This window comes from Solanum pennellii, chromosome 1 (genome assembly GCF_001406875.1).
Source record: "Solanum pennellii chromosome 1, SPENNV200".
Lineage (NCBI taxonomy): Eukaryota > Viridiplantae > Streptophyta > Magnoliopsida > Solanales > Solanaceae > Solanum > Solanum pennellii.
The window spans coordinates 91943199-91964483 of NC_028637.1; the positions used below are offsets into that span (position 1 = coordinate 91943199).

General features: G+C 27.2%; 1 protein-coding gene across 1 annotated transcript; it reads right to left on the reverse strand.

The window, feature by feature from the left end:
* Window positions 1-3323: 3323 nt before the first annotated feature.
* On the reverse strand, window positions 3324-8687 carry LOC107010958 (E3 ubiquitin-protein ligase BIG BROTHER). Its single transcript, XM_015210238.2, is given in 10 exon segments — window positions 3324-3729; window positions 3821-3929; window positions 4838-4965; window positions 6289-6333; window positions 7040-7074; window positions 7452-7680; window positions 7990-8147; window positions 8322-8602; window positions 8604-8668; window positions 8670-8687. Coding segments are annotated over 10 exon segments (1110 nt in total). The 3' UTR covers window positions 3324-3687.
* Window positions 8688-21285: the final 12598 nt, after the last annotated feature.

Below are 21285 nucleotides of genomic sequence, written 5' to 3' on the forward strand. Positions count from 1 at the left end.
GAGGTTTTAACCAAACTAAGCCATTATATAAAGCCATTCACCAAAATAATATGTTTTTCTAAAATTTTACAAAACTAGTATAAACGTATTCCACAGTAACGTTTTAGGATATATTTTATTTTTTAAAAGTTGATGGCGTCAGATTGATATACGTTACTCACAGTAACGTTTTACTCCTAAAACGTTACTTGTAGTAACGTTTTAGGAGTAAAACGTTACTGAAAATAACGTTTTAGGAGTAAAACGTTACTTACAGTAACGTATATCAACCTAATGCTTTTAGTTTTTTTTTAAAAAAATATACCCTAAAACGTTACCATGAAATACGTTTATACTAGTTTTGTAAAATTTTAGAAAAATGTATTACTTTGGTAAATTGTTTTATATAATGGCTTAGTTTTGTTAAAAATTCGTCATTTTAGAAATAAATAAAAAGAAATCTTTGAAAATGATTTAATCATGTAAAAATCCCATTTTTTGTAGGTTCTAATTTACTTGGACACATATTTATTTCGTACGTACACAATGTACTACAACTCTATTACCTACCCAAAGTCAACTATATCGTGTTATAAATGATAAAATTAGCTTATAAAAATATAGTAAGTTAATTGATTTAACTCATTTAAAAATAAAATTGAGATACATAATTCAAATTTATTCATGAAAAACTATATATTCATGTTTTATTAATTTATTTCAATTCAAATAACTTTTGAACGGATAAAAGGCATCGAGTCATATTGACAGCCCTATAAGATAAGGTTAGTGAAATATTAGGTAAATGAAGTTAACATTCATTACAGGGTCAAATCCCGGAAATCCTGCAAGAGAGGACATATTACTGTTCCCACAAATAAAATGAATTGTCAAAAGCTTACCGGGGGTGGACGTTCGGTATTTGATTTAATCATTTGATAATTGATAGTTAAAAGGTAGATATGTAATATTAAATTTTTAAAATTCAAATTGATATTTTAGTAAATCGGTAAATTATACTTTAATTTAGTATGATAATTGGTAATATCGTATTAAAGTTGTAGCCTGTTATATTACGAAAGTAATATTATTTCTCTAATTATTACTATATTTTAATGTGGAGACACGATATAGTAGAAGATCAACAAGTAAGAAGACATCAAGAAATTACAAATTGATACAACTAAAAGACATGCATTTGAGTTGTTTATGTTTATTTTTTAACCTTCATTAAATAAATAATTCAAAATTAAAAGACATCAAATACCAAATGATATTAGTGTCTAATAATAAATCCAAATCCAAATATCATAATTTTAAGATTTTATTCCGAAAACCATATCAAACACCAAATTATTAAAAATTTCGATTCAGATAATTTAATTTTCGATATGTTATGTCCAACTCTAGTAGTATGGCTAAGGAAGAGGAACTAGTCGGTTTGCTTCATTTAAGTGAAATTGTGGATGCTTTAATTAAGGGAAAATTACTTTCTATTAGAAATAAAGTTTTTTTTCCACTTGAATCAACAAAAATATTACAAAATATGATTCAAAGTGAAAAAACATATAGTGGAAACAAATCCTCATTTAAATTTTAAAACAACTAATGAATATTTTTTCTTTTCCATTAATTAAATCAAAATATTTGTAAAAAGAATCATTGAATATTTTTAAATAGAAAATTTCAAAGGGAACTATGATTTTTTAGTAATGCATATTTAGCCGGTCTGCTAGAATTATATTTGCTAGTTATAAAAAGAAAAAACTAATATCATACGTTAATATATAAAAGAAAATATTTTGTTACAATAATTTTCATAGATGGCTATTTATGTTGGTTTCTCTTTAATTAAAGAGAAACTTATAGAAATACTACTAGAAGTTAATTACTTAGATACATACTCCAATACAATATTATGAAGCTTATCAGATTGCGTCCAGACACAATCATACTCATGTACTTGGGATATATGAGTTCAAATTTAGGTGTAAATTTATTCCAGATACATTAAAGTGGATTTTCATGTATCTAGAATACATAATAAATCTCATTCGCCTTCTTCCCATCTCGCTCGTCACTCTCCTAATACCAGATACATGTAAATAAAACTAGATACATGTATTTAGTGTGTATCTAATGTGATTCGATGCATGTGATATATGGCTATATCACTCACTTCTCGCCTTATTTTAGTATATCTGATAACTTAAATACATATATGCCATGTACCATGTACATACGGTAAAAAGAACTGTTAATAGTGATAAAAAACTAATTATTTGAATTCCCCTTAATTCACGTAGGCAAAAAAGTTTTGAGTTTCCTCAATTGAATTCGATCCAATACGTTCTGGGCCTGTAGCCCACTAAAACTAGATAAATAGAGAGGAAACTTACATAAATATACTGTAATAAAAAAATATTTATCATTTATAGCAATAATATTTTTTTTTTCTACTTGATCACTTTTAATTTATTTATAATACAAGTTTAATACATATTACAAAGAATAATTTATTATTCACATATAATACAAATTTTAATGATGAATAATATATGTATCACACATTTTAATACACTTATAATACAATGTGACAATCTTTTACCAAACGAACATGATATATTTCAAAGAACAATTATAATTCATATATATTGCATACATAATTCACTGTTAATACATATTACAGATTTAACAAAGCATTACTATAAATGATAATAAACAAAAAGTATCGCTAAAATCAGTAATTATTTTTTAAAATATATTAATTTATGTAATTTTTCCTAAATGGGGGACTCAAAGAAGTCATTTGCATTTCTGCTCCATATTGGGTTTGTTATTAATTTATTTACTCTTTATAACAAATAATTTTACTTCATAATATGCATTAATTTATATTTTCGTATAATAATATTTCACGTTATTCCAGGGAAGGAAATCCCATTAGGCATAAATTTGATTGGTAAAATTAAAAAAATGAAAGACCAAATTATTTGAAGATCAAATTATTTGAAGAATAAATTGTGCAATCATGTCAACTTGATCGAAGATACTCACTACAACAAAAATAACTTTTTGCGACATTAAATATTGACACTAATCAAGAGTGTTAAAGTCCTTAAATGCAATAGTTAAGTACCATTAGAACTAATGTTGCTAAAGGCTTTAGGAACACATACAAAGAGTGACAATTGACGCTAAAAATAAATATTTAGCGGCAATTAAGAATTAAATGCTGCTAACGATCATTTTTGTTGTAGTGACTCTGCCTTCGTCTCTCAAACCAGATATTGTATTAGAATTGATAATTTTAAAAATAAAATGAGCTGAGTGCTCAAAATCTTAAAGGTCGAAGATATCAAATTTAAATCTTGAATCCGCCTCTAGATAAGAAAGTTGTTCAACGATTACAAATTTACACACAATATAATGGAGAATGAATATAGGATTTAAACAAGAGCTCATTATATGGCTCAAAAAAAAAAAGGAAGAAAAGTTCTTTAGTCCAAACTAGCCATAAGAAAACATAAGATTGTAAACATATGAGCATCTATATATAGTACTTTTCCTACATTTTAAGCATGATCTAAGAGAAGCTATTATAAGCTTTGATGTTACCCTATGTTAGTAGCCGGTGGACGGAGATATTGAAAGCCCAGTGAAGCAAATCTGCTATAATTTAAACACTATATTCACCATTGTACAACTTCATTCATCAAGGAGTACCTCTGTATTGCAAATGGGACATGTCTGACAAATCAAAGTGATAGTTTGGTGTTAGGTCTCGGAGAAAACGATGTACATTTCTGATATATAGAGGCTAGACTAAAAACTGACATACCTTGTTGATGCTCAGCCATTTGGAACCACATTCAGTGTGGTATATGTGCTTGCAGGGGAAGTTTATTTGTCGATCCCCTCGTTTGTACCTCATTTGACAGATGACACATCTAGCTTGCATGGATAAAAACTCATTTAATCATTGAGTTGAAAGAAAAAGGATTTTGATCAGCAGAAGATCTGTTTGACTAAGAATACATGAATTCGAGAAACTGAAATCCATGTACGATGTGCACTAGTGATCGTAGAACCAGTCCAAAAATATATTTCTACACAGGTAATGAGGAGAAACGGGAACTAGGAAGAATGGTTAATGCTAAAATCATCAAGGAGAGGCCTCATTAAGGATTAACATAGACACTATGCTACTCGGTTTAAGTTACCGAGTAACTTAATTTTGAACCTTATATGATGTTGCCTTGTTATATGCATTTCTTTGGCTATCTTACCAGAAACCATACTTGTTTCTTCGGTTCACGTAGACCTACTTTCTGTGGTACACTCAAACAATTGAAGAACAGAGTCAATGAATTGCAACTCTGTGTGGGGTTCCCTTCAAGGGTTAGCTAAAAAGTACGACTCGAAAATATTTTGATCCCTCATTCAGATACAGTTTTGTGTGTTATTGAAGGGGATACTGTAGGAGGAAAACAAAATCTTAGCTCAAGTCCAAAACAATCTTTCTTACATCAATGCTATAAGTGATTGAATCATATCTACTACGTGTGCCAGTACACTGCTATCTCTCTTCTGACTACAACGGAGTATGATTTAATTAATAGTAGGTAACTTCAATGTTCGTTTTTAACGAAAGAAATCAATCTACAGAAAACGGATACAATGGAAAGGGAAATTGCACCTTGTACAAACCTAAGTTGCGCAGACTCTTCACTTTGTTGCCGCACCCGTGTCAGACTACTTTTGGAGAATCCGACACACACCCACTGACTTTTTTGAAGAGTCCGAGCAACTTAGGTACAAACAATGGTTTCAAAAGAAGTATTGGTACAAAAATTACCTTTCCTCTGATTTTTTCCTAGAAAAGATTCCATTAGACTTGTATTTGGTTGTTGGAAGCAAATTAATTAGTTCCTCGGAAAGTCCTCGACTTTCAGTTCCAACTGTTTCACCTAAATCAAGTAACTCCTGCAACATAAAGCAGAAAATCAGTAATTAATCCGTGAAATCGGTTCAGCTAGTCATAAGTAAAGATGATGGTACCAGTTATACAACACAAATCCCAAGAACAAGAAAGTGAAAATATTTAGTGTTGCAATGTTTAGGAGTTGGTTTAAATTTGCATGAATATTCACTGGTTTCACATAACAAGTGGGCGACTATAAGACAAATATCATCAACCCAACACAGAGAGTTAACAACACATTCTTGAGCCAACGTGTCAAAAGAACGAGACATGCATTGCATCTCAGACTACCATTCAGCAGCTTTCAACTTCTAGTCATAGATAACACAAAATGTAGAATTGGTGATTCCAAAATTTCAGATACTACATGTTTTTGGATGAAAGCGAATAGCTTTATTATATGAGAATAAGGAAAAACTCTTTTGTTCTGTGCCGTCCCATTTTTCTTTCTGTTCTCCTACGTCCTTTCTTCTCTCAGTCTTTTTCGTCTGTTCTTTTTTCATTTTTCATCAAGGAAGAAGGGCTTGAGGAATTTGCATTGTGCAAGGCAGTTGTAAAGCTATACATCGATGACTTCTACCTCACTCTGTACACAACTTCAATATACTAGAAATTAGGAAAAGAGAACATAAAGTGAAAAGAATCAACTGAAAACACAATTCAATGACAACGTAATGACGTATAAGACACAACATTTAGCTATTCTTATTCATTTCATCCTAAGACGGACATTAGAGTAATAAAAATATATCTCCAAAACAGTAACTACAGATAATTTAGACAGCACAACCATTTGACAACTGGCCCCCAAAATAACCACATCTGCTGCACTAACAATCCCTCTAGGAGCAAAAGAGGGCAATGTGATGGTGTTCATTCTAATCCGTGATCATCATTAGCTACTCAACGACAGGCGTAGGTTCACATTGTAGAGTGCTAATCCCAACAACTGATAGCTTATCTTAGCATTTTAACATTCACTCTTTAAACGTAATTAATATATACTATATAGAAACTCTTGATTTATGGATGAGTTTTATATATTTACAAGCTTTAGGCATGACGATGAGAGGCAAATTTTGCCATCTTTTCTAATTTTCCATTACAAGTTAGCCTCACAGTATGGTAACCGCAGCTTTTGCTGTTATAAGCCTCCTCACTCCAACTAGGGGTTAGTCTTATCATATAAAAGATCAACTCGGAAGGTATTCGAAAGACTATATATAAATTGCAAAATCCTATCATGACTGCAAATCAAGCTCATTCACAAACCTAAGATAACATGTAAAAAAATTAGAGAAGCTGGTTGCGGCAAGGTTACATACCTCATAGGTCATGTTGTCAAGGTCAATTTCATCTTCCAAAATATCCTTCACATAGTAACAAAAGGTAAGAAAGGTGAAATCAGCATGCTACAAGTCAACAGCATGTTCTCTTTTTTTTCTGACAAAGGTAACAAGTAAGTCAACAGCATGTTAATCTAGCAAACTCATCAACTAATTCAAGACAATGGGTGACTATTACACAGAAAACATTTGAAGAACAAGTGAATCATGCTTATTAGGATTTAAACAATTTAAGACGCCAATAGAAGTTAGTGAGACGGTTCTTTAGCAGAGTAGGTCAAAAAGGAGATCCATGAATTCATTTTCTAGCGAATCTTCCATTATATTCTCAAGGTTCAAGAAGAAGGGTGAGCGAAGTAAAAGGTCAAAGACTGATATTTTATGAGACCAATACTGCCTCAATCTTTCTGGTTGATGTGGTGAACTTGTGATGGTAAATGCAGGGCAATGCACAACAACATGACTTCATGTTTATGATACAAGTGTTAAGAACAACTAGTGTGTGTACAGGACATCATTAAATTAGCGGAACAACATCCTCTTCTCTAAACAATCAATATTTCCAGCAGTCCAGAGAGCTAAAGACAGATAATGAGGAACGACAACAAGCTAAGACAATGGCAATAATTCCAACAAAGAAAAACATAGCCAACTTATCTAAAGCCAAAAAGTTGCTAACAACATTAAATGATGAAATAAACTCTTTTATTAGAAACAAGTAAAATTTTACCTGGTGGTTAGAATCATCTTGATTGGATAGAACACCTGATGAATTGTGAAATATATGTTACATTCTGTAAAATAGCAGTATGTTATAACTATTTAAACAACACATAAACAGAAGCGTTTCTACAAAATACTGGAACCTAACCAAACAGTAAAGGTCTACAATAGATCGATCATACACAAATAAAAAGAAGGGGAGACCAGTAAAGCAAATTCATGATCCTCTCTCACAAAGTGGAAGGAGAAAAAGTATAATGAAGCAATTGCCTAAATGAAGAGGTAAAAACTATAATATACAAAGTATTAGTTCAAAGACAAAAACTAAACTAAAGGCAAATTGGGGATTTGCATCTCCTGCAACAGTAAGGAAAGTAAAAAACTAAATTCATTACAAAGTGCTAAAGCTTCAGACTCACATTCCTCCGTGCCAACATCCTCAACGGGGACAGTATTTTCCTCGTATATTACATCAGTCGATACACCTTCATGAACATTCATAGGTACAGCATACTCCCACGGCCTCTCTGAGAAATCCGGCCTTGATACATGGTTGTTGCCAGTCTCATAAGAATGATAAGAAGTACTCTCAAGATTGGAGTGCTCATATTTATAGTAACTCATATTCATAGACCAATATGCATTTTCCTGGACAAAAGATTCAAATAAATGGTTACTCATTCCACCTAACAAGTCGTAGTATTTTCGACACGGAGCATAGATACTAATATCACCAAGTTAAAGTTTAAATTCTAGATCCGGCTCTGTCACCTAACAGTCCAGTCCATTAAAGGGAGTGAAATAAACAGGTTATTATTCCCACTAAAAAACAAGCTACAGAGATGCCTAACCCTCAAAGAGCATAAATTTTGTACTGGAAAAGACTTCCTTTTTCACAAATTATATAAACTTTCAGTACAAAATCAACTGCTACATAGAAAGTTACAAAAAACTTACCTGACCCTGAATCTGTACAGGGTTATTATGATACTGTATTATAGGGGCTTGTGAAACACCATCCAAGAAGCCTGGGAAACTCTCTGGAACATTATAAGGAAATCCCATGTTCATATAATGCATCTCCTCCATGTGTTGATCCCCACTCATTTTCTTCACTGAAAAAAACATGAATAATACAGTGTATTAAACATTGAAGAAGAAAAAAATAAGTCCATTTTTCCCCATTTGGCTCATTCTTGAAACAATGTAGGGCAAACCTTTCTTGATTTCAAATGGGGTTTTTTCTAAAGAACTCAACAAATACAAGAAAACCCAAGTTGAAAAATCACCTGATTTTAAAGGAACTACCAACAAATCCGAGAAAAAATGAAGAAAAAAAACAGAGACAGAGAGAGTAGTAGTGTGTTGATGGGTAAGGAAGCAGCAGAGGAGTAACCAAATTGTAGTGGAAAAATGGAAAGTGGATTTTGTTGGGATATATGTGCTGCTTTTTTGTATATAGATATAGATAGATAGATACATATAGATACAGTCCCCTTCTCTTTCTCTCTTTTGTTTGTCTCTGTCTCTGTCTCTGTCTCTGTCTCTGTCTTTATCAGTCTCTCTCTCTTGCACACACAGGGCCACTGGCGCTTATGCCGGGCTTGAGAGACACGCCATCTATATCTATGTATGTAATCGTTACTCCGTTTCATATTAGTTGTTTATATTTTTATTTAACAAATCGTAAATAAAGTAAGAGGCAATTGCTGCAATAGTAAAAACTTTCACTTTCAATCATAAAATTGTTAATTCGGGTATTAATTAATCTCATATCTTTAATAGGTCATAAAATATCAGGGAAATAACCTGACATTTAACTTGGCTTCAACTTACACTATGTCATCCAACTTTGAAGGTATATAAACATATAGACACAGAATAAAATATGTCGAATGTCACATAATACACAAAATTATTATATCGAATTGTGTTTATTTATTCAATATAAGACAATTTTAAATATCAAATTTGTGTATATTTAAAATTGGAAGGCATTAGCGCGTGTGAAATAGTGATCTCTTCATAAAATTGAAGTATTTTGTGCCTATATAGTTTTTATTGAATGCCTTGAATCGGACCCGTTACAAACAGAAAGGATGGGGGTCTCGCTGAACGGTCAGCGAGTCGGGGGGTCCAGGGGGGCGACGCGCCCCCTGGCCTGGGGGTCCGGGGGGGCGGAGATGCCCCGGCCCGACGGTATACAATGTTATTGTATTGGGCCCTTAATTATCTGTTAATTCTGTATGTTGGGCCCAAGCCTGTTAGGGCGTAGCTTAGCACTATATATAGACGCTATGGCAAACCCTATTCTGTAATTCTGTTCTTGCCTCTCCTTAATAAAATTGCTCTCCCTCTTCCCGTGGACGTAGCCAATTTATTGGTGAACCACGTAAATCTGTTGTCTTGTTTTTTGGCGTTTATATTTTCTTGTATTATCTCGAATTCCGCATAACAGTTTTAAAAAGGGTTAAATAATGTACTTAATATCGAGTGAAAATTAGAGATTAATTCTTGTTAAATATATTTTTTCTTTCTTCTTTTTTCCTTTTTTTTTTAATAGTGTGTCATATTATAAAAATTATAAATTTAGGAGGAGTTGGGTAAGGTAAACATATTTGTTCTCGTGATGTATTTATTGAAGTGTGAGAATGGATTTCATATTTATATAAACATTTCGATTTGTGTATTGTCAACAATCAACATTCTCTCTTTTTTCTTTCTCAATATTTACTTGTATTTGTTTTAAACTTATATTTATATAAATACAATATCCTTCACCAATTCTATATTTGAAATTAAGAATAATAATAATGTTAAGTACCATTATCCAGTGATATATAAGTTTTACTATACTTTTTAGGGATATTTGATTCATGAGATGAAATATAATATAATTGATATTTTATCAAACAATACAATAAAATTTATGCAAATAATTCTATTAAATTTTGAATTAAATGGTTAAGGTCAAACAATATGGCAATAAAGTTTAACATTCTTGTCCTTGGTAAAGAATTGAAGTGTTTCTTCAAGAATATATCCGCGAAAGAAATATTTTAATAGTATACTTTGAGTGATAGTTTAAAAATAAAAAAATCTGAAAATTAATCGAACCATATCGATTCACTTTTACTTGTCGCAATTTAAATTAATACACCTGTTAAGAAAATAATTAACGATATAAGTATTTTATCAAATTATCCCCTATAAAGTAATGTGTTAGAAAAATTATACAAATAAATATTCAATGCTGAAGAAAAATAAAAAAATTATTTTCTTTTCTTAATATGTCAAAGTGATAAGTAAAAATAAAAATTAATTTAGAAATAAGTGATTAGTAAAAGTGAACGGAGCGAGTATTGTCCAAGTTAAAATGAAAAGGGAAAAGGCTCAAATATGCCATTATACTTTCATAAAAGGCTCATATATGCCATCAGTTAAAAGTTTGACTCATTTATGTCATTACCGTTAAAGAAAAGGCTCATACATGCGATTATTTTTTAACGATGATTTTGCAAAATCATTTTTGAGACGTGGCCAATTATAATTCGACCGCATCATCAATTTTTTAAATAAAAAAATCATAATTCTGAAAAAAAATTGAACTAATTTTTTTAATAAATAAATTGATGACGTGACAGAATTATAATTGTCCACATCATCAATTTATTTAAAAAAATTAAAAAATTAGTTCAATTTCTTTTTCAGAATTATGATTTTTTTTTATTTAAAAAATTGATAATGTGACCGAATTATAATTGGCCACGTGTCAAAAATGGTTTTGCAAAACCACCGTTAAAAAATAATGGCATGAATGAGTCTTTTCTTTAACGGTAATGGCATAAATGAGTCAAACTTTTAACTGATGGCATAAATGAGCCTTTTATGAAAGTTCGATAGCATATTTGAGTCTTTTCCCAAATGAAAATAATAGTATATCCCAGGTGATTGCATCTAATGGTATGAAATTATTGCTACTTTTTGATAGTTATATTTTTCTACGAAAATGATGTTTGGGCCAATTTTCATACACCTCGATTCATTTAAGGGGAACTTATATAACTATACTACAATAAAAAGTTATTTACCCATTTATAGTAATAACATTTTTCTTCACTTTATCACTTTTAATTAATTTATAATACAAGTTTGATATATATTACAAAGAACAATTTATTATTCACATATAATAAAAATTTAAATAATGGATGATACATTTATCACACATTTTAATACACTAAAAATATAATGTGTCAAATTTTTACCAAACAAACATAATATATGTCAAAAAATAATTATAATATATATATATATATATATATATATATATATATATATTGAATACATGATTCATTTTTAATACATATTACATATTTAACATATATTGCTAGAAATGATAATAAATGAAAGTGTCGCTAAGATCAGTAATACTTATTAAAATGTACCAATTCATGTAATTTTTCCTTCATTTTAAATGTATTGATCTCCTCTCATCATCAATAGATATCGAATAACTTTGTTCATTAAGACTAGTTATAAAAAAATTAAAAAATCACCTAACAATTTATTTATCTCCGCATAAATTTAAACTTTTTAAATATTATAATTCTCAACCACTTAATTAACCACTATATCACGCCTTTAAATACTCAGTAAATCAATTTGGTGTTATTAGCCTGGTTAGAGAAGGTTTTCAGGAAGAATGTGTTAACTACCAAATTGGAGACATGGGCTAATTAATGAATCAACGAAAAGAAAAAAGTTCTCTTTCTTACTCTCCATAATGATTAATAACAATTACGTGTATCGGAAAACCTTTTTTGAAATTGAGAAGTGCTAAATAGTGAAAAAGATTATTATAGCATTTTCCTCCAAAATAAAATTAATTTTTTTATATTTTTAATATAGTATGAGCATTAATTATTTTGATAAGATTAATTTTCTGGATCCCATGCTTTATTACTTCTTCAATTCTTTTTTTTTTTGTCATTTCACTTTTCCTTCTTGACTTTTTTTTTTACTTTTCTTATAAAAAATTTAGAATATGGTGAAAATAAATAATTATATTTAAGCACTTAAATTGGTTAAATTCATCGCATGAATGAAATAATAAAAGTATTTATTTTATGTATCTATTGGAACTTCATCAAAATTCGGTATGTTTTGATGTTTTATCATATATAAAGTGTTTTGTGTTTTGCCTGAATTTTATTAAAATATTTTCAAATTATACTTACAAAATTATTAAATATGCATTTTAAATTTATTTGAACACAACTTCATAAACTTATTTAGTTAGAACTCATATTAATAATAATAAATAAGTAATAGTTCACATATTATCAAGTCAACATAATATAAGGGTGCTATCACATATTCAATATGATTGTTGTTAAATAGGATCGACACTGGTGAATATATGATTTTTATAATATTGTGATATTTACATCTCTAAAGTGTTTTGAGTTTTGATTGTCGTTATTAATATAGTTTTAGATTATATGTTAAAATATTCAAATGAATAGCCTAAATTTTATTTAAACATAATAATTTATAAAATTATATACATTTCATATTAATAACAAATATGAGTAATGATCTATAAGTTATCAAATTTATATAATATAGTACGAATACAAGACTATAATTAACATTAACACGTTACCCTCAGGGATTCTCAGCAATATGCAATATAAGTAAAATAAATATGGATTCTGAAATTTACAATTGAATGATAATGATTAATACGATTTTTCACTAATTAATTAACTGTTTATACATCGTGTGTTTTTCTTTTAGAAAAATAATAATATAATTTGGGACTTAGATATTTTAAATAACTATTAATAATAATGTAATTTTCGTAGTGATGCCTTGAATTAAGAAAGTTATTTCTTTTTATATAATTGTCTTAATATCAAGGTTGACTGCTCTCTTTAATATAATACTAACATTGATATATATAGAATAATCAAATAAGATATATAATATTTTTTTACATTTCATTACTATACCACATTGTTTGTTTGATCTTCATAATAATAATATTGAACAGAATAAGTTGAATTATTATCAGGAGAAAAAGATTTGAAATACTCCTTAATTTTGTGATACAGAGATGATACATATTCCATAAAGAAAATGTCACATATACATTTATTGTTACATGAGCAAATTAAATAACTTATATATCCTCTTTTGACTAACGAAAATTATACTTTAGATTTTTAATTTATTTATTTTAGTTATTTAACCAAACAATATCCACATAGAGGAAAATCACTATAGTTTTTCACGTGATTTTATTTTTGAGTTTTTTAAATCAATGGTTAATCTGGGTCTTAATTATCTCAGTTATAAATATTTTGTTTATCATTATTTGAAATTGTTGTTCATGTTTAATTTTTCGCTATCATTATTTAGTGTAGTAAACATGAGAATTAAAAAGAAATAGTGAACGAAATAAAAATAATTTTTTAAAAAAAGAAGCAAACTAAAATTAATTATTTTTTTGCTGTTATATTGAATTTTATTTTGTAGTTATAAAAATGTTGATGCATCTATAATAGACTTTGCAAGAAGATTAGTGAAAAATCAAGTTTGATCATCAACATAGTATATCAAAATTAGTTATGGAATTAAAAAAGATAAAAAATAAATAAAAAAGATAAAAATTCATGTATGAAGAACATCAAATATAACTCGAAATATTTCGAGAAGGCTCAAATATACCTTTTATATTTTTATTTTGTTAAAAAATTTAATAAGTTTTTCACTTTCATCAGCGAAAAATGATCTTGGCTCTTCAAAAATACCTCAAAATGCTACGAGAAGGGTCAAACATACCTTGTATAATTTTTCTTTTATCAAAAAATAATTTTGAATCAATTTTTGACTTCTTTCAGCTAAAAAAGATTTAGCTATATCAAAATATATATATGTAACCATTGAAATAGATGTGAGCTACTTTCTTTTATCAAACAATATATTATCTCTAAATCACAAAGTTGAGAAATATAGTTTATTATTTTTATTATTATTACTAGTAGTAGTAGTATCATATAAATGACCGATATATATGACACTTTTGTTTAATAATTTTACTTGTTAAGTTATTTTATGAGTTTTTAATTTGAATTGCTTGTGATAAATATATGTTAAATTTAATATTATTAGTGTTTATTTTATCATTTAAATTTTAAATTTTATTTTTTAATTGTAAATTTCAAATTTGTGTTCTTTAAAATTTATATCGGAAAGTAGAAAAAAGAAAAGAAATTATTAAGACTATCATTTTGTAGTCTTTTTAAAAGAAATTGAAATTAACAGTCTAATCCCCATGCATTGGGAAACTTTTTATGTTTTAAAAAATAATTAATAAATTTAAACTTAAATAAGATTAAAAATGTCAAAAAGTAAACTAGTTTTTAGTGTGAATGCACTATTCTGGCCAAATTTTCTGGCCAAAAAAATTTTTCCTTTGAAATTTTATTAGTTAAAATCTAAAGGTGTAGAGGTTTTACTTTCAACATGAAAAAATTGAAGAAGTATTGAGTAGGCGTTTATCATGCTGTATTATATTACGATATGGAATTTTAAAACAAAATTAGTGTTTGGATATGTGATTTTACGTTAATTTCATGTGACTCCATATTCTCCAAAAAAGTAATTTCATATAATGATTTGAGCTACCAAATTTATTATAAAAGTTGCTCCACAAGTTTATATTTTGTTAAAAAAACCTCACATTTATATATATTAATCATTTATTTTATATGTAAATAAATTTATAGACACATAATTATTTTTTAAAATTTATTATTCTCACCAACATAAATTTTATTTTTCACATCGATATATAGTCACTTCAACTCACACCAACCGATTGTTGAGTAATAAATTTATTCTCTTTATTTACTTCAACACCTAATTTATTACTTCTACCGTTTTGTATTTATTACAACTCAAAGTAACAATGTTGGTTTGTTTTCTCGGTCACATGATCGAGAAATGCAAGTTAAACATGAGGAAATTATTCGTACTATGTGGGAGGATATATTAAAGACTACTATACTACAATTATATTCAAATTTTTTATTCAATAAAGTTACATGAAACAGTTATTTAAGTGGAGAACAAATTATTATGCGATTTCATAATAAATTATTATGCGATTTCATAATTTTTCATAATAAATAATTAATAAATTTATTATGCGATTTCATAATTTTTCGTTTATTTGGTATGATTGGAAAAAAAAATAAAGCTATTTTAATAGTTTTACAACTTATGAGATTCTTATGTTTGTGAAAAAATACACTACACAAAAATTTCATATCGCATGTCCAAACAAAACTTTAATTTCATCTCATAATTCCACATAATGATATCATATTATATGGCCAAATGGGACCTAAGTGAATCTATAAAATACTTCTTCAGTTTATTTTTTACTCGTCATGTTTTGACTTGATATATTAACTTTTAAAAAAATAATTGTTGATATAGAAATTTCACCAAACTATCCCTATTAAATGATGTTTAGTATCAAATTTTGAAAAATGATTTGAAAAAAGAATATTTAATATTGATAGTAAACATGTAAAAAAATATTATTTTCTTTTTTTTTATATGTCAAAAATAATAAATAAAAATAAAAATCTATTTTTTTAAAGAAAACACAAGTAAAAATGACTATGAAATATTAAAATTTGAAGTAACAGTATAAAATTTTAATGGAGGCCATGGTATTAATTTTAAAACCTTCAGAAAGAGGATGGCTAAGATACTCATTAAGTTAAGTATAAATGTAGTTAGTTAATTAGTTAAACTTGATTTACATTAGTTAGTTAGTCGGTTAATACTTAAATTTTTGGTGCTTAATTTAACTAGACTAAAACTAACAGCTAGTTGATCATTTCAATTAGAGCTAGATGTCCACTTGTGTCGTTTTAGGATATGGTGAGTTTATCGAGAAAATAATCCTCTCAATTCAAATTACAAAAATTTCAAATATTATAAATTATGATAACAGTAGCTTAATATTAAATTGTAATACAATCAATTGGGAATTCTCTTATTTTTTTTCTCTGGGACTGAATCATACTTCTTTTGATTTATCTTTCATCTTTCTTCTAAAATTTATGAGGCAAAGGTTAAAAACGTTAATTTGAGTATAAATAAAAACAAAGAAATACAACTTGAAGTTAAAAACACAAAAAATTCATGTAGTATAAAATGATACTAACATGAGTTTTGTGGTGTATAAATCGGGTTGTTTCATCATTAATTATAGGTCTTAGATTTGAACTCTGCGTATGAAGAAAATTATGTTAAGAGCGTTATTTTTAAGTAAGCCTTGCAATACGGAATTCAAATTTAATGAAAGCTTCAATATGTACTTCGATCCCCTAAAAAAAATATATTTTACTCTCTTCTTTTGAAAAAGAATAACTTCTTTTCTTTTTAGTCTGTTTTAAAATAAATGACCTTTTTCCTTTTTTGATAATATTTTATTTCAACTTTCTACATGACATGTTGAAGGCCTTAAGATTAAAGAGCAGTTTTATGTATTTTACATAACTTTTTAATTTAGAACCACAAGATTTAAAAATATTTTTTATTTTTTTAAATTTCGTGCTAAATCAAAGCATGTCATTCTTTTTGAAACGGAGAAAAGTATAATATAATATGATGCAAGTGGATTTATTAATTTTAAAACCTTCCTAAAAGGTAGGTGTACCACCTCTAAACCAATCCAAATGAAGATGCTAAAAGTTTGGTCTGCTTTTATAGGTTGGTCCATCTTTGATCCATTGTAAAGGACTACCTCTTATCTTGATTTGTGTAGCAAACCATTAATAAACTGCTAGATACACTCTTAATAGTAAGAAGAAAAAAAATACAAAAATGATCCTTTTTATTATGATATATACATCTTATTATTATTATTATTATTATTATTATAATTTGATAAAACATTTTTAAATTTTACATTCGTTAAAATGTTTAAATATCACATGTAAAAAGCTTGGATCAAAATTTCATTTTTTTTTTTAAAATGAGACTTTCTTAAATTTAAAAATAAACTAAAACAAAATCAAGTAAAACGAAAACAAAAGTAAAATTTAGATGAATAGGATAACGGGGAAGGATCAATCAGAGTTGTGATAAAGTAGTAAGTACTTCTTTATTCTTAATCAAGAGTTCTCTAATTCGAGTCCTCTTGAATTCATAGTCGCCTCTGTTAGGATGTATTTAGTCGTATTTTAATGTGAATAGCAGATATTAATTGAGCTTTAATATAAATATCGAATATTAAATATCAATTAAACACTAATATAAATATCAAACACTAGATACAAACAATATCAAACATTAATTAATTTCTAATATGAATATCGAATAATCGAAGACCGGAAAAAAAAAAGAAAAAAGATGGGGAAGGCATGTGTTTGGGAAGGAAAAAAGGCGTTTAAAGAGGCGGTAAGAAAGGTACGAAGCCGCATTACGAGAAGAGTGTCTGCCGTACAGCTGTACCTAACTCTGTATTATCACTACAAAACTCCTATTTGTTTCCTCTATGCTCCCCTATTCCCAAACCACTCCAATCTATAAATATTCATTTTTATGACAAATATTTAAAGTATATTATGTAATATAATAATAATTTTAATTTTTATATTATGAGAAATATTTATTTATATAATTATATAAATTTAGAATTTATATAATTTAATTTCTGATTGTATAAATTTTGAATTTGTGTAGTTCAGTTTCTGATCATATAAATACAGAATATATATATGTTTATTTTAACTGTTTGTATACAATTTATAAAAAAATCATAATAAATTAACATGTTTGTTCATCGTCAAGCAAAATATACAAAAACGTATAGATAAAAAGTTCGTATATATTTATCATGGTTGATACATTTGCAAGCAAAGTGTACAAATAGGCAAACGAAGTATATAAACCGCAGCCTATATTTGTATATGCCTATCCTGTTTAAATATTTGAAAGAGAAATATACAAAGTCCGACCTTAATAGCAAATAAAACTATTGTTATGGAGTACAATTATCGAAAGCATAGCTATACAGCTTTATTATATCTATTATCTATGAAATTTTCTCATAAAAAATTACGAATAAAGTGAAACTTTTATTGTTCATTTATCTATATTATATCAATTGATTTCTCTATTTTTTATTTATTTGTCTAATTTTAATGATATTTTATAATCTTAGGTTAAAGATATTTAAGATGCATAAAATATTTATTTTAATTTAATAATCTTAATTATATCACGTGAAAGATTAAAAATAATTTTTTAAAAAAAAGTTTTCCTTTTAAATGGACCGAAAAAATAAAGTAAAACTGAAAGTGCAATGGAAGTAGTAGATTTTCTACTGTATTGTTTCAAGTTTCAACTACTCTACTAGGTGGTAAATCGTACTTTTACCTTTGGTTTTAATTTATTTATCATATTAAAAAAAAAATCTTTGAAAGGGATGTCTTTTTCTTTCTCTTTTTTAATAATTTGTTAATTCTAACTTTTCATCTAAAATGTTTAAAATTAAAATATTAAAACCTGTTTTGTTACGTTGTACATATTTTTTGTTTAAGATTATAAAATTCAAATGTCTTATTTATTTTCTTAAATTATGTGTAAAGTAAAAAAAAAATAGACAAGCAAATTGAAACGGTTATTCTCAATTATAAAGTAATAATATAATATTAGTTAAAAAAATGAGTAATAAAATAGTAAAATTGTAAATAATTCAGGAAATGTGTCATTCTTCACAAGCGCGCGGATAAAAAGTGCGCATTTCAAGTCAGGAAAATATTAATGAGAAGTTCCAAATTTAAGTCATAAAAATAAAACCAGGACTAAGAAAATATATTTTTAAATGATGCAAATTCAATTAATTAAATTCTCAAACATATATATATATATATATATATATATATATATCGAAGTCAAATGAGAAATTAAAAAACGTATTGTATCGTTTTTATTTTCCTTTTAAGTATTTCTTAAATTTCTAAAAACTTTAATTTTACAAGTTAGAATTATTTTACAATTTTGAAATGGATAAGGGACCACAACAATTTTTTTGAAAAATAAATAAATGAAGAGGTTGTGGTCCTTCTAAGTGGTTCAATGTCCCGTTCGATACAATTATATTTTTAATTGAATTGATAATTTAGATATTGAACTGTTATTTCCATTTCAGAGTGAAAAGAATAGTGGTAAAATAATTCTATTCTATTTTATTTTATTTTTTAACCAAATCATATCTTACAAAATTTTATTTAAATATTTAACACTAGCTTCAAATCTACAAAAAGCAAAGTATTATACTCATATTTTTTTTTAACAATTACGCATATATTTGGAGATAAAATTATATTTATCGTTTCAGTTTCAAGTTGAAATATTATCTAGTATAAATCATTGTTTCTTTCATAATTTGGAAAATTATTTCAAGTCCAAATTAAAATAAAAATTTTGAAGCTGAAAAACTGATCTGCAGAGTATTTAAAGTGAAATAATATATATTTTTTCTTATAAAATTTTATAATACTTTTCGCATGATGGCCGAACAAAAATTGACAATGAATTGGATTTAGGCAAAAGGTTGAAATCTTTTGAATGTAAATTATTATTTCACTTGAAAATTCTCCTCAAGCCTGTTCTACTTTTTTTTTTTTAAGTTCAAAGTTCTTTAGGTAATTTTTATTTTAATAAAAAAAGTTTCAAGAAAATTCATAATATGTCTTTTGAATGAACACTCTAGGGTAATTATTATTTACTGTGCAATATTCTATTTAAGTGTTGATCGCTCCCACATTGATTGTTTTCGAGCAATTCTTACCTCATGAGTTATGATGGAATTATGTTTAATATTTTATTTTATTTTTGATTATTATATCAAGGTAGACTTGTCTTAATTAGCATTTATCTGATATTATTTTTATCTTCCACACTTAAAATGCCCTAATATGGACGTGTGAGAAAACTAAAAAGAGGTCTTACGTCTAAATCTTAGTACTGGATGGTCTTTTTATATGATTTTGGATAATTCTTACCTTATAAAATAACTTTTGGAATTAAATAAGGTCAAATATCTATTTCTTTGTCATGTTATCATAGCTATAACCATCTCAATTTATTATTTATTTGACTTTAAACCTTTATTTTATATTATTCATGCTTCAGATATCTAATCTTAGCGTATAAAAGTGTTGAGTCCCACATTCTTTTCCCAATACTAAAAATGTTGGAACAAATTAGGGTGTTACAAAGATTATTAAGTGTACTTATTGCCCAATTCTGGTCATTGTAACTTTTGTGTGAGAAATGAAGCAAAATCCAAAAGTGAATGAAAACCAAGGAAGATTTTATAATTTTGGGGAACAAATATAGAGAAACATGGACCACACAATCCTTTGTCTTCAAGCAACGAATTTGATCAATCTTTTGACCAATTAGGTGTCTCTCAGTGAACATGTTTCGTTCCGTCTCAAAATAAGTGTTTTTAAAAAAATTTATTTCAAAATATTTGTTATTTTATAAAATAAATATTTATCCATTTCTTTACCATTTTTAATAATGTTCAATTTTCGAAATACATAATAGTTTAGTAAATTACAAATTATTTTATTAATTGACACTTATTTTGAAATAAAAGAGAAATAAAAACTACCTCCTCTATTCACTAAAGGTGAAAAAAATAAATTTATCTTTTCGTATATCAAAATATATTTTTAATATAATATGTTCCCAAAAAAAAGTTGGTCAACAAATCAACTAAAGACTTCCATATGAGTACTTATTTTTATAGGAAAAAGAAGTTGAATTATCTAAGGAAATGATTAGATTGTATGATTATCTAAATTTAATAAATTTGAAAAGGGGAAGGATAAGATAAGAGTATTGATTATATTCATATTCCGGTTGTGGACAATAATCATCTTTATACTTTTTTGTAACTTTACATGATTAAGCTAATCATACCTGTGTTCACATTTGTGTGCTAATAAATGGACAATTAGTAAACAAAATATTGTCAAATTTTATTTAAAAAGAAAAGAGATATTCTTGATTATAATATGAGAATTATGTTATGTTATCTATAGTTAGGATTTTATTGTTATTTCATTCCCCTTTTTCTGCTCCCTTTTTTTGGCTTTTTTTTGTCCCATCTCTTGTTATATAAATACAAACTATATAAATTCTATT